Source organism: Bos indicus x Bos taurus, chromosome 21 (assembly GCF_003369695.1).
Source record: "Bos indicus x Bos taurus breed Angus x Brahman F1 hybrid chromosome 21, Bos_hybrid_MaternalHap_v2.0, whole genome shotgun sequence".
In the NCBI taxonomy this organism is placed as follows: Eukaryota; Metazoa; Chordata; class Mammalia; order Artiodactyla; family Bovidae; genus Bos; species Bos indicus x Bos taurus.
Window position 1 is genome coordinate 2,328,740 of NC_040096.1, and position 13,515 is coordinate 2,342,254.

General features: G+C 33.6%; 1 protein-coding gene and 1 long non-coding RNA gene across 7 annotated transcripts in view; one reads left to right on the plus strand and one right to left on the minus strand.

Annotated features, from left to right (window-relative positions):
* LOC113879504 overlaps positions 1 to 13,515 on the plus strand; it is a 139,920-nt gene that overhangs the window by 119,398 nt on the left and 7,007 nt on the right. The gene's annotated exons all lie outside the window — the stretch shown is intronic.
* The window catches only part of UBE3A (ubiquitin protein ligase E3A), a 119,126-nt gene that overhangs the window by 4,808 nt on the left and 100,803 nt on the right, over positions 1 to 13,515 (minus strand). For all 5 annotated transcript variants that reach the window (XM_027521036.1, XM_027521039.1, XM_027521038.1 and 2 more), the window contains 5 exons: positions 10,532 to 10,676; positions 7,662 to 7,867; positions 6,904 to 7,068; positions 5,333 to 5,488; positions 5,164 to 5,237 (listed from right to left, as the gene is read on the minus strand). In XM_027521036.1, the coding sequence (XP_027376837.1) occupies positions 5,164 to 5,237; positions 5,333 to 5,488; positions 6,904 to 7,068; positions 7,662 to 7,867; positions 10,532 to 10,676 (746 nt within the window). The remainder of the gene's footprint in view (positions 1 to 5,163; positions 5,238 to 5,332; positions 5,489 to 6,903; positions 7,069 to 7,661; positions 7,868 to 10,531; positions 10,677 to 13,515) is intronic.

Consider the following 13,515-nt stretch of genomic DNA (forward strand, 5'->3'; position numbering starts at 1 on the left):
ATTGAGCTGCATGAGCTGTTTGGATATTTTGTAGACTAACCCTTTATTAGTCTTTTCTATTTGCAAATATTTTCTCCCATTATGTGGGTTGTCTTTTTGTTTTGCCTATGGTTTCCTTTGCTGAGGAAAGCTTTTTTTAGGTTTAATTAAGTCTCATTTGCTGCTTTTTGGTTTTATTTTCATTATCTCAAAAAGATATTGCTAAAAGTTATGTCAAAGAGTGTTCTGCTTATGTCTTCCTCTAAGATTTTTATAGTACATATCTTAAGTCTTTAATCTACTTTGAGTTTATTTTTGTGTATAGTTAGAGAATATTCTAATCTCATTCTTTTACACGTACCTGTCCCATTCTCCCAGTACCACTTATTGAAGAGACGTCTTTTCTGCATTACACTCCTGCCCCTCTGACACAGATTAACCGACCGCAGGTGTCTCTGGGCTTTCTGCTTCACTGACCTGTATTTCTGTTTCTGTCTCAATACCAACCGTTATGAGTACTAAAGCTTTGGAGTACGGTCTGAGATCAGGAAGCCTGATTCCTTCAGCTGCAGTTTTGTTTCTCAGGACTGCTTTGGCTATTCGGGGTCTCTTGTGTTTCCATACAAAGTTAAAAATTTTTGTTCTAGTTCTGTGAAAAATGCCACTAGTAATCTGATAAGTAGGACTGCATCGCATCTGTAGATTACCTTGGGTAATATAGTTATTTTGACAACACTGAATCTTTCAGTCTAAGAATGTAGTATTCCTACCTGTTTGTGTCATCTTCAATTTCTTTCATCAGGATCTTACAGTTTTTAGAATATAGGTGTCTCCTTAGATAGGTTTAGGTTTAGTACTAGGCATGTTACTCTTTCTGATGCAACAGTAAAAGTGATTATTTCATTAATTTGTCTTTCTTGTCTTTCATTGTTTATATATAAAAATACAAAAGATTTTTGTATATTAATTTTGTATCCTGCAACTTTACCAAATTCACTGATGAACTCTAGTAGTTTTCTGAGGAATGCATTTTAATATTTATTTGAAAGTGCTTTCCAGAATCTTGACAGAAAATGTCACACTTCCTACACACAGTTACAATTCTAGTTTTTGATACCCTAGTATTCCAGTATACAATTTCTCTTACAAAAATGTTGGTATTTCTGCTGGTGCAATGCCATTATTTCTAACATAGATTAGCAGCTTTATTAGAATTCTTGGCGCTCTTCAAAGTCTTGCCATTTCTCTTCCCTGACATTCTAATATCCTCCCCACCCTTTAGTTCTTAAAAACCTCCCAGCCATCTAGAGAAAACAACTAAAAAAATACAACAGGAAACTGAGCATGGAACATGCCAGCACATCTCTCCATTAGGAAGGAAACAGACCACACCACAGTCTAGGTTATTCCTTTTTGGGTGGCTGGCAAGGAAAAGCAAGCATGCAGTAACCCAGAGCCCTCTGTCAGGACAAAAAACCTCCTCACTCCTCAGGAGTGTTCTAAAGCCTAAATGCATCACTACATCTGAAGAGGCAGACCAACAGGTGCCCTTGAGGCAGACCAACAGGTGCCCTTGAATAGAGGATGCAGATCCTAAAGTAGCAGACCAGCAGTGGTCATCAAGACAAATTCAGCTGTCCCTTTGGTTCTTTCTAAAAAATTAGAACTTAAAACATTAGGGTTACTATCAGTTTTTATAATGAAAATACTAAGCAAAATTCTTCTCTTCCTATAAGTGTTATGTTCTACATCAAAACTGTTCATATACACCTGAGCCCACACTAGCAGAGTCCAGGAAGAGCTATGTGGAAAAGTGGGGTATGCAGAACAACATGGGCTGAGGGTCACCCCAAAAGGGCAGGTAAGAGCACTGGGAACAGGACAGCATCTTGGACAAAAAATGGCAATCTCAAAAAGACATCATGCCTGGCAGGGGCAGGAGGCACCCTGGGAAACAGAAGTATCCCTTGAAATTAGCCTCTGGCTGTAAAGGGATGAAAGCAGCTGACAAAAAAAATGGCCCGAGTTAAATATTCTGCTAAATATTGCCAAATTCTCCACAGAAATTGTGACATTTTCTATGTCACAATGCCATTTCTCAACTAACAGGCAAACAGCTGAACTGAAGAACACACTGGGTTGGGAAAATTGTAGGAAATGAGATATGCATGTATATACTGGTGGGAGTGCAAAATGTCACAATTTCTGTGGAGAATCTTGCCAACAAGATTACATACATATCTACCATTTAGTTCAACAATCCCACTTTTAGCAGCAATTCCCAATTTGATGATGTTTGATGCTATGTATGGAATAATCTGTTAGTGAAATAATCCACTGTGACTTCTAACAGCAAAGAGCTGGAAGTAACTACTGTGTCTATCTACACAACACGACAGTATTGACCCATACATTTTTTACTACTAAAGTAAAAAGATGTAAATAGGACCCAGGGTCTCCTAATAAAACAGCCAAAATATCCAGCATACAATCCAGAATCACCTGTCAAGCCAAGAACTATGAAAATCACATGAAAGAAAGAAAATCAACCAATGTTGAACACTAGGATGAACAACATACTGCAACTGACTAGGATTTTGATGAGGTCATCATAAAAATTATTCTATAAGCAATTATAAGTTCTAGTGTTTCAAAACCGAAACATCAGAAACTAAGTCTTAGCAAAATATTTAAGTTACAATTAAAAAAAGAGCCAAATGCAAACTACAGAACTGAAAAACACACAGTAAGAGAAAAATACTAGATGGATTCAATAGTAGAGTCAAGATGACCGAGGATCAAAACCCAAGCAAATAAGAATACAGACTGAAAGAACTAAGAGCCTTAGGTGCACACAGGACAGTGACAAATGACTGAACACTGGTGTCATCAGAGGCATAGAAAGAAAGGAAAAAGAGAGTGCGACTGAGAAAGCATTTCGAGAAATAATGGCAAAGAACACTCCCAGAAAGACAGAAACACATAGATTTAAGAAGTTAAGAAACTTCAAACAGTATAAACAAAACTGTTCAGAAATAAAGTGGAAATCACCCTCTGACAAAGGAAAACTAAAAGAATTAGTCATTAGCAGATCTGCCTTTGAATACTAACTAAAGGAAGTGATAAAAGATGGATTCTGAGGCAGACGGAACAGAAAGAGCAGAAACGAAGGGACATACAACAGACTGTAATTCTCCTCATGAATTTTATAAATCAGATTTGATGACTGATACAAAAATTACAACATCACTAATACTCAAGACAATTGTATTTAAATGTGGGGAAAGTAAGAGACTCAAATGGAAATAAGGTTTCCATACCTCACTGGAAGAAATGTTGATACAAATACCAACAGCAACCATGAAGAACACTATACTAAGCAACACACACAAAAACAGAATACCAAAATCAAGAAGAAATCCTTAAAAATGTTCAAGTAACTAAGTAACTCACAGAAAGCAAAAAGACAACAAGGAACTATGAGGAGCAAAGAAACAGAAAACAAATAAAATAGCAGACTTGAGTCCTACCGTATCAATAATTACCCTCAATACAAATGGTCTAAATACAACAATTAAAGGCAAAGACTGACAGAGTAAAAAAACATGACTCAGCTATTTGTAAGAAACTCATTTCAAATTCAGAACATCGATAGGTTGAAAGAAAAAAAGATACATCATGCTAACAAAGAGCAAAGCAAAACAAATCAGGAATGGTTACATCATATCATATTCAGAGCAAAGAAAATTACAAGACATAAAGAGAGACCTTATATAATGGTGGAGGGATAGGGAAGGGGAGCCAAATTAGGAGTATGGGATTAACTACAAACAACTACATGTAAACTAGATAAGCAACAAGGACTGCACGGGCAATTATACCCAGTCTTACAATAACATATAATGAAATATAATCTGCAAAAAACCAATATGCTGTATACCTGAAACTAACACAATATTGCAAATCAACTATAACTCAATAAAAAAAATTTAAAAACATTCACATATGATGTTAAGATAATATATCAAGTAGGAATTATGTTATTCTAAAAGAAATAAAATTAAGACCTTAACTTAAAAAGTCATTTCTCCATAAAGAGCAGCACAAGATACCTTCAACTATTCTCAGAGAAACATTAAGACACCACAGTCATAACTATCTGTGATCAATACTATCACTAACAGAGATAGTGCTGTGCTAATACTCACAAGTGAGGTTACCCTTTGTTGTTTTTATCCATGCTATTTCAACTCTTTTATGGGTCACCTTTGAACTTCAAGTAAATAGCAGAACAGTAATTGCTACAAGTAAATAACTTCCAACACTGCCACTAGGAATGACCAAAGGTATGCTAAACAGAGGAAATGTATCAATAACCTCACACAAACCAAAGTGAAGAATAAAACAAAGGAAAATAAAAGAACATAAAACATTCATTTCTTGATACAAGTGATACTCATTATAGACTTCTTATACTTGATTCTTAGAGTGATAACCTTCAGAGACAACCTCCAGGAATGCTTCCTCACCTCATTCTACCAGTGACAGCCAAAAGGGCATTTGTCTCTTTTTACCCCATCTCACCAGGAGAGGAAAAAGCCTGTGTCTCTCAGGACTGGACAGTAGCAAAGAGAAGCAGACGGTACATAGCAAGAGCAACTCCTTGAGAACAGTTAAGACTAGGAATCTCTCCTTCCTGTGAGAATTTGGAGCCAAGGTCTTGAAAACAAAATAAAAATTCTAGTATGTACCTTGCTATGTAATAAAGATTAAATCAAAGAATATACCATTTCACACAAAAGGTGCCTCATATAGGGTAGGTAAGTAACATTCCCCAGAGTTCAAGAGAAAGGAGAAATATTCAGAAGAGGTAGTTCTATTTTCATCATCATCTAACTGGCACTAAGCACACTGTAATTAGAATTACTAGGAATATTAGATACTTTATACCCTCAATGCAGAAGAAAACATGCCACTTACATAAAACATTATTCAGGAAATAAGTCACAAGATTAACAATAGGAATTGGGTGATTATATTATAAATATATGTTTAATGTTATACATTGACAATTTGTGAGTTTGCTTATTTGGGAAATAAAACCTGGAGGCAAAGGTCTAAAGTATAAAGCCTACATCCCTTTGGTGAATTTTAATTCTTCCTTTTAAGAATTAAGAACCTCACCTAATCACAACAGAGTCCCTGGTATAGCCACCGTCATATTCTGTAGTTTCTTCTAGTGCTTGGAAATCTAGATTCTGCAAATTCAAGAAAACACGTCTTAACATCTACACCACACCATTACAAACAATAGATCAACAGAAGGTATTTCTGGAAACCCTTGCTTTCTTACCCGGCTTCCACATATAAGCAATTCAATTTCCTCTGGTCTGAATAAGTACTTTAAAGGAGATTCATTGGTCACCATATGAAAACCTCTCCGAAAAGCCTTGAACTGTTTTTCTACTGATTTATTGAGAATGTAGTCAGAATACAGATTGACAAATTCCTGCGGAAAACATTAACCACAAGAATGTCTTATGATGCGTAATACAACAAAATACAAGCTACTGGACTGCACGATGTTTTTATTTTCCCCCCCAAAAACACAATCAAGAATATTTTTAAAAATTCAAACTTTACACACACAAATGAAAATACCTTTAACAATTTCACAGCTCTCTATGATAGACATTGTGTTAGTCACTCAGTCATGTTCAACTCTTTGTGATCCCATGGACTGTACCTGGCCAGGCTCCTCTGTCCACTGGATTCTCCAGGCAGGAATACTGGAGTGGGTCACCATTCCCTTTTCCAGGGGATCTTCCTGACCCAGGGACTGAACCTAGGTCTCCCGCAATGCAGGCAGATTCTTTACACTCTAAGCCACCAAAGAGGCCATGTACACATAAGTTTCAACTTCGATATTAAACAAAACTGAATATAAAAGCTGGGCCTTGATACAATTTTAAAGTTCTCTCAATTAGGTTATGCAAATGCAAAAACATTTAAACCATTTATACATCAATTTATAAAAGCTGACATTTTTAATAGAGTGCAATGTACTGGAAATGAGCAAACAAGGTAGTCTTTCATGTTTCCTATTCTAGAATATTTGGGAAGCTGCCTACTGTTATCTGTTTCAACAAAAATATCGGTGTTTCACTTGGTGAGCAAGCTATTGTATCAAATAAAAAAAGGAAGATATACTCTGTATCCCAACTTAATTAATATATTTTATCAAACATTGTATTAATATAAACATTCTTCTTAAAGGTTTTATATATATCATAATTCCCCTGGATTATATTCTGGGTTATTCCCGTTTCCAGATGCATACTTTTCTAGTCAACAGAAAACACAAAACTGATTTCTTTAAAATATTTATTCTTTAGTACTTTTCGGATGTTTATTTAAGGCACGTGTATCTGTGTGTGCATTAGAAGCAATTATTGGCCATTCGGTTATAAGGATCTCCCTTGTTTCCTACCCTCTACAGCCTTCTTCCTGCTTCACCCCAGAGCCACACCAAGCCGTGCACTGTCGCCCACTCGGGGCATCTTTCTCTAGGAGGGGTTCAGTGCCCAACCACATGCTCTCATACCAGCCTTTAGTCAAAGTTTAAACAACTGTGGCTGTTTCATTTATAAGAACTTAGTTACTTGATTTCTTTGTACAGATGCATTAGAAACTTCTTTAAAAACCACAAGCATATGTGCTTTCCCTGGAGGAGGGTATGGCAACTCATTCCAGTACTCCTGCCTAGAGAATGCCCTGGACAGAGGAGCCTGGCGGGCTACAGTCCATAGGGTCACACAGAATGGGACACAACTGAAGCAGTATACGCACAAACGCACACATATATGCTTTAAAATTCTGTTATTAAAGAGACAAAGACAAGGATGACATAAAAACATTTATTACCTTTCTGTTTTCATTGGTAATTGGAATTTTATCACCATTTTCCTTTAGATCATACATCATCGGATTACCAAAAAGATCTGTCTGAGATATCTGGAAAGTGATCATCATATCATCTTCCACATTCCCTTCATACTCCAGTAAGTCTTTTAAACTCTGATACAGAACCTACCAATCAGAAAAGGAAAAATTAAGGCTACCACAGAACTATAAAATACAACAATCTGTATCACTCTTCTTGGGAAAAGATTAAAAAAACAAACTAACAGTAAGAACTAAAGCACAAACAGTACCCCTCTTCTAGTAGTTTCTATGCAGACATAAAGAAAGATGGTCAGTCAGTGGTAACGCCTCTCTCTGCTGAGAAACCCTACACCAGCTACTTAGCTATGGGTCTTCACACTGTGCTCTATTGAGACCCTCAGAGGCATCTCAAGGGTAAGGCGGGGCTGGCTGCAGCCACCAGAGCCCCTAACTAAGCAGCTCTGACTCAACCCAGAAATCTCATGATTCCATTAAAAAAAAAAATTAGAAATACTTTTCTACAGAATCAACCTTGCAAAGCTGACTTGCTTGTAACAAGTTCTCCTTCAGGTTTTCAAGTGTTTATGGCATTTCAGATAGATAATAAAATACGTTTATCTTACTAGGTATAAATATTAACAAAGATTTCAAATCAAAGCTTTAAAAATTTTATATAAATTAAATTCTGTATTTGTTTTTAAATAAAATCTAAAAGAATAAAAAATGACAAGACTTACAGGATGAGAGTCTCCCAAGTCAAGAAAAGTTCCTTTTTTCCCCATTAGCTTCCTGTAGACAACCATGGGAAAATGTACATCCAGTATACAGTTATTGTAAATAGCCAAACCCAGTACTATGCCAATCAGAGTGAACTGACCCTCAGTTTCAAAAGAGGATGGATTAAACCAAAACAACTTTGTAGATTCATCATATGTGAACATACCTGTAAGAAATGATTTTTTTAAATGTATTACTTTCATAGTTTATTCGACAGATGAGCAAATAATTATACATATAAAATACAAAAATAAATATAAAATAATTACACATGTAAACTTATTTGCATTAGGGCTTTTTTCTGTTACATCAGGACTTGCTAAAACAAAGTTCAAGTACATATGAATGCTACAAATTGTGTAGCACATATTTAAAGTAATAAGCCATTCTGTTGGCATTTTCTAAGTTAGGAAAACTGTTCATTAAATTCAAGTTCTCTAATCTTCTATTAACACAAATAAGAAGTTAACTTGCATTCATATTTTCACCACTGAATGGTTGAAAAATGCAAAAGAAAAAAAGAATAATATATTGAAAATGTTTCACTTATTAAAACATATTTAATCCACATATACTGTTTTAAAAAACAATTTTGAATTTCATTAAGAAAGAGTCTTTTTTCCCTCCAAATTGCATAATGGTTCCATTAAGTTTTTCAAGCACCTTTGTAACAAAGATACCGAGTACTTAAACTCAGGCAAACTTGATAAACTTAAGATTATGTCCAAAACCCAAAGCCATTTAATACACACATTAACTGTGAGCCAAAAAGTAAAACAAAACTAATTTGTAGTCTTCTCTTAATTTCACATGGTCATCACTGTTTATATCACTCATTTAAAAATAGGAATCTAAATAGCCATTACCATGGCAGACTTATCTCTTTCCTTGTAAAGAAATGTCTAAGATAAAGCTTAAATGATACTGTAATTGAATTAACAATTTCATTTTACTATAAAATGTTTTTCAGTTGCTACTATGAAACTAAATGAAAATATTTTAAGAATTAGATCTAGGAAAGAGGGGGAAGTTCCAATAGAATAAACCTTAGAAATCAACATTTTTTTTAAGAAATCAACCAGTTTTTAAGTTTTTTAAACAGCTTTAAAAATGTTTCTTCATTTTCACATTTAGTTGAAGTTAAATATAAAGGGAAATTTAAAGGGTCCTCTCGATCCTAAATACATGAATTTAAGAAATGTTCACAAAATAAAATTTTATAAATTACCTAATTCATACTTGAATCTCAGTTTATATCCAACTTTTTTTTACAGGCTGAAATTACAACATCTAGTGAAGTGCTAAAAACTTCATTTAATTATAAATATGGTATTAACTGGATCAGAACAGTTAAAAATAATTATAATTAATAAATCTGAAGAAATATCACAAATGTATGTCCTTGGACTCAAAAGCTATAAGCTACAAATTAATGAGAATGTAAATTACACAGGTCACTACTCTCATCTTTGTGCTTGAAAGATATTCTTAAAAGTCCAAGAGATTCCATTCGTGGTACATTTATCTTCAGGTCCCTACAAGAAAAGCTCCATAAAGGGTGGCTCTTCTAAAATATTCCTTTTTGATATTTCTATTGTCATCATTTTAATTGCTTTACTATCAAGCAAAATTGTTTAATGTATGTTTTTTCTTAAAAGTATTTCTGCATATAATATAAATACACTTTATTACTAATGTTTAACATTTTTAGAGACATAAAGACCTAGAGCTAAAGTTCACCAAAAATATGAAGCTTTTAAATTAATTTTCTATCTCAAAAACACCATGGTTTTTAATGAAGCTTATAAATTAATTTTCTATCTCAAAAACAGCACAGATTTATACATCTAAGTTTACTTTGAGCAAATTATATATAAATGACATAGTCTTCAGATTATTAAAAAAACATTAACTAAAATACTAAGTCTTACCTTAACTATGTTTATGTCATGAAGTCAAAATGTCTACTTCCATTTATAAGCAGACTAACAACAAATATAGAAAAGTCAATTCAGTGTACACACTGAGAATCAACAGGAAATGATGTGCATTATTCTATGCCACGTTCTTCACAATTATGATGGTACCTTTAGAGGACTTCTTTTCCTCTAATTGTCATGCATTCGATTTTAAAAGTAAGCAACCCCAGTAACCAAGGTTTATACTGTAGAAATTAAATCAGATCAGAATTATCCAAATTATTTTGTCTATCAGTGAAACCCAAATTCTTCATTTTCAGACCGACATATTATAGATCAATCTCTCCCAAATCATGTTCAAATATAAACTCTTCTGGAAAGCAAAAGCTACTAGATGTGGGATGGAAAAAGGGTTCTGGAGTCCGAAAAGTGTGGGAAAATATAATATTAAACCCAAGAAATGCTGTAGAAAATTAATTTGCTATCAATCAGTACACCCAAATTTTGAGCACGATACACTTGTGAGACATTCTCAATAGTCTTCAAATCATTATTCTATAAAACTCTTATCTCAGAAATGCTATGGGTAATGAGTATTTTAGACTGAAAAAGAGCAAAACATTTCTTCAACTGTTCTAATGTATCATTCTAAAATGTCTTCAATTTCTTTTACCTAAGAGATAATTTCCTATATTAAAATGTTGCTAAGTAATCTAAATAAGAACTTGAATGAATGAGTGATGCAGTATCAATCCCAAAAGCCCACAAATTCAGTCATTATCTGTGATTCTAGTTAATTCATACCAAAATCTTCTGTTGCTCTTCATAACTGAAAATATTTGTAAACCTAGGTAAATAAGTTCTTAATTCAAAAAGATATGACACCATGATCACATCACTAAAATATTTACCAATATCTGGATTGAAGATTTCCTCCACAACCAGCTGAAAAAATTCTTTGGAAACACCTCCCTCATCAACTCCTTGTTCTCCTTCAAATTCCACATACAACTGTTTCTTCAAGTCTGCAGGATTTTCCATAGCGATCATCTCTAGCTAGTGAGTGGAAAAAGTGGAAAGAAGATGAAAGACAGTATTAGGATGAAAACAAAATAAATCGTAGGGGCAGGAGCAAATAAAAGATAATGCTTTTGATATATTTTAAATGGAAACAGGAAGCTAACTAGTAAAAAGCCAGTAAAGGCAAAGATTTAGTCTTACAGATAATGGAAAAATAGGATAGAAAAGAAACTGGCACAGAATTCTAAAAGGGTTACTTTTTAACTACTGATTTGATATGAAATTAGAATTAGATTTCCTGTTAATCATGTATATAACAAACCTGGGTTTTAAGATTAGGACATGGGGAAAGAAGTCAAGATAGCAAAAATGCCTCAAATTATTTCAGGAGAAACAAAGGCTCATAGAAGTTGACTTTGAAACTGTTGACTTGTAATTCTTTATTAGAATAGAAACTCAAGAATTAAGTCTCTCTATTAAATCATAAATAAAATAATTTCAATCAAGAAAAATACATTTAGGGAAGCAGTTTATGGTCTGTTAATAATACTTTAGTATAAATTACCATTTTAATGGATTTGAGACATTTTATATTCACTTTTTTAAAAGAAGATGAGGCATATTTTTGCTGATATCCTTACTCTTAACTTCTTACTAACAGTTATCAAATCCTAGTTTCAACATTTCTTCAACTATAAATCTTTACCAAATGCCTTTTGTATCAAGTAATAGTGATTGCTCTGTTATTATGAAATTAATCATAAAATCAATACCATATTCTAATGTGAAACATTTACATTGCAATTTGTCTTACGTATCTGAAATTTACTAACAGCATGCCTGACTGATCATCCATCTTATTTGCCAAAGTGATTTTAAATTTGCCAAAACAGAATAAGGGTATTCAGATTTTTGCAACTATTACAACAAGAATCTTTAAAATGGTTTTGAGCAATGCAAACATCATCAGAGTAAGTATACTATAGTCAGCCCTAAAGTAATTAGTTTAGATAACATGACTATTTGGGACATTCTAATGTGTCTATAAAAAATAAAATCTCATAAATTCAAGATTCAGGTCAGTTGCCCTGGGTCAATGTTTTTCAAGCTGCCAACTGCAATTCATTAGTGGGTAGCTCAATACATTCAATGCAAACCAAATAAGTGAAAAAAATCCGAATGCATTACACAGTATTGGCTTCCACTATTCTGTGAAACTTGTTTCAATTATACATACAGGCAAATATGCACAGGAGTGAAACATATCTTAGGGGCTGCAATCAAAAACATCTGCCAAAATGATCTCCTGGAAATCTTCAACTGCAGGATTCTGATTCTGTGAATTTAGAATCTTTAAGGAATGTCTATTCTGTACAACAGTGGTCTGTAACACTTGCAAAATCATTTTTATGCCAAGTTACATTAAGATAATTAATTGTTGAGACAGTGTTGTTGTGGAAAGATTAAGTTAAATACTCTGTATTTGTCCCAACTGTCACTTAATGTTAAGTTTTAACCTTTAAACTTTCGCAAAGAACTCAGCTAAGCCTGTTTCCTCATCTGCAAAGAAAAAAAAGAACAGGCTAGTACTATTCCTACTGCAAAGCTGTGAAGGCTTAATAAGAAACAATGCATGAGAAAGAGTTCTAGAGCGGGTGATATTTTTAAGATAATGCATCATGTTGTTAACTTTTAAAACTATTTTTGCTCTTTTAACAAAAGATTCCCAACTTCATTTTATAGCCATAGTCTCAAATTTTGAAAATAACTTAGGGGAAAAAAATAGCTCCAGCTGGAAATCTGTTTCAAGTCACTGGCTATAAAGAATTCCAAGGACTAAGTTAGAATTATCATTTTAGCTCAAATGTGGATTACCCACCAGGCCAATATTTCATATTGCCATGAAATCCACTGCTCATCTCCACCTGCCTACGTGTTATAGAAATGTATATCAACGTTTATGTACACCTTTACAATACAAAGACAAATGGGCTTCTATCAATTACAAGGTATTTCAATGTGGAAAAATATAATTACCTGTTATTTAATTATGTGTCCTCTGTCTCTTCCTCACTAGCATCTGTGACTGAGAGGTAACTCCGTTATCAATGTGACTGATACTTGAGGGCCCTATTTTCCAGTCTTAGCTCTACCCAAGACACTTCATATAGACAAGTGAAGCAAATTAAACTTCACTTAATAACATATTACATGTCTCTCCATTTCCACCAATCTTCACTCTCCATCTCCCACCCTGAATGCCAAAAGAATTTAATGCAATATGTTCTATTATTATGGTAATTTTAAAGTAAGGTCACTTTATCTGTTTCAGTTTTATTTGTAAAAATAAGCATACAAATATACTAATAAGTAAATGTATATGAAACACTTACATGAATTCCCTGAAAAATTATTACTTGTATTTTATTAATTCTCAAAAATTTTTTTTCAGGCTTGGCTAGAAACTTAACTCAGCCATTAAAGAACAAAACTATTACGGCTTTAACAACAAAACAACATACAGCACTTAATATGTCAGGGCACTTTACACGTATCAACTTATTTAATTTTCACAAGAACCTTGTCAGGTTGCTAATATTATTAACCCCATTTTACAGATGCATAACCTGAAGAAATGAGATTCATAAACTTGCTCGTTAGCAGTAAGTGGTAGAACAGAGATTCTAGTTGAGGCAGCAAGCTCTTTATTATGCTCTATTCCTCCTCAATGACTAGCAACAACCTTTTTAAAAATTTTGAGTGATTTTCTCTTCTTTATGCACTTCTGTATTTCTCATTACATTAAGTATATATCACAATAAATATATATTATGAATCGATACATTCAAGTGCAAATATTCATAAAAAGAAGGAT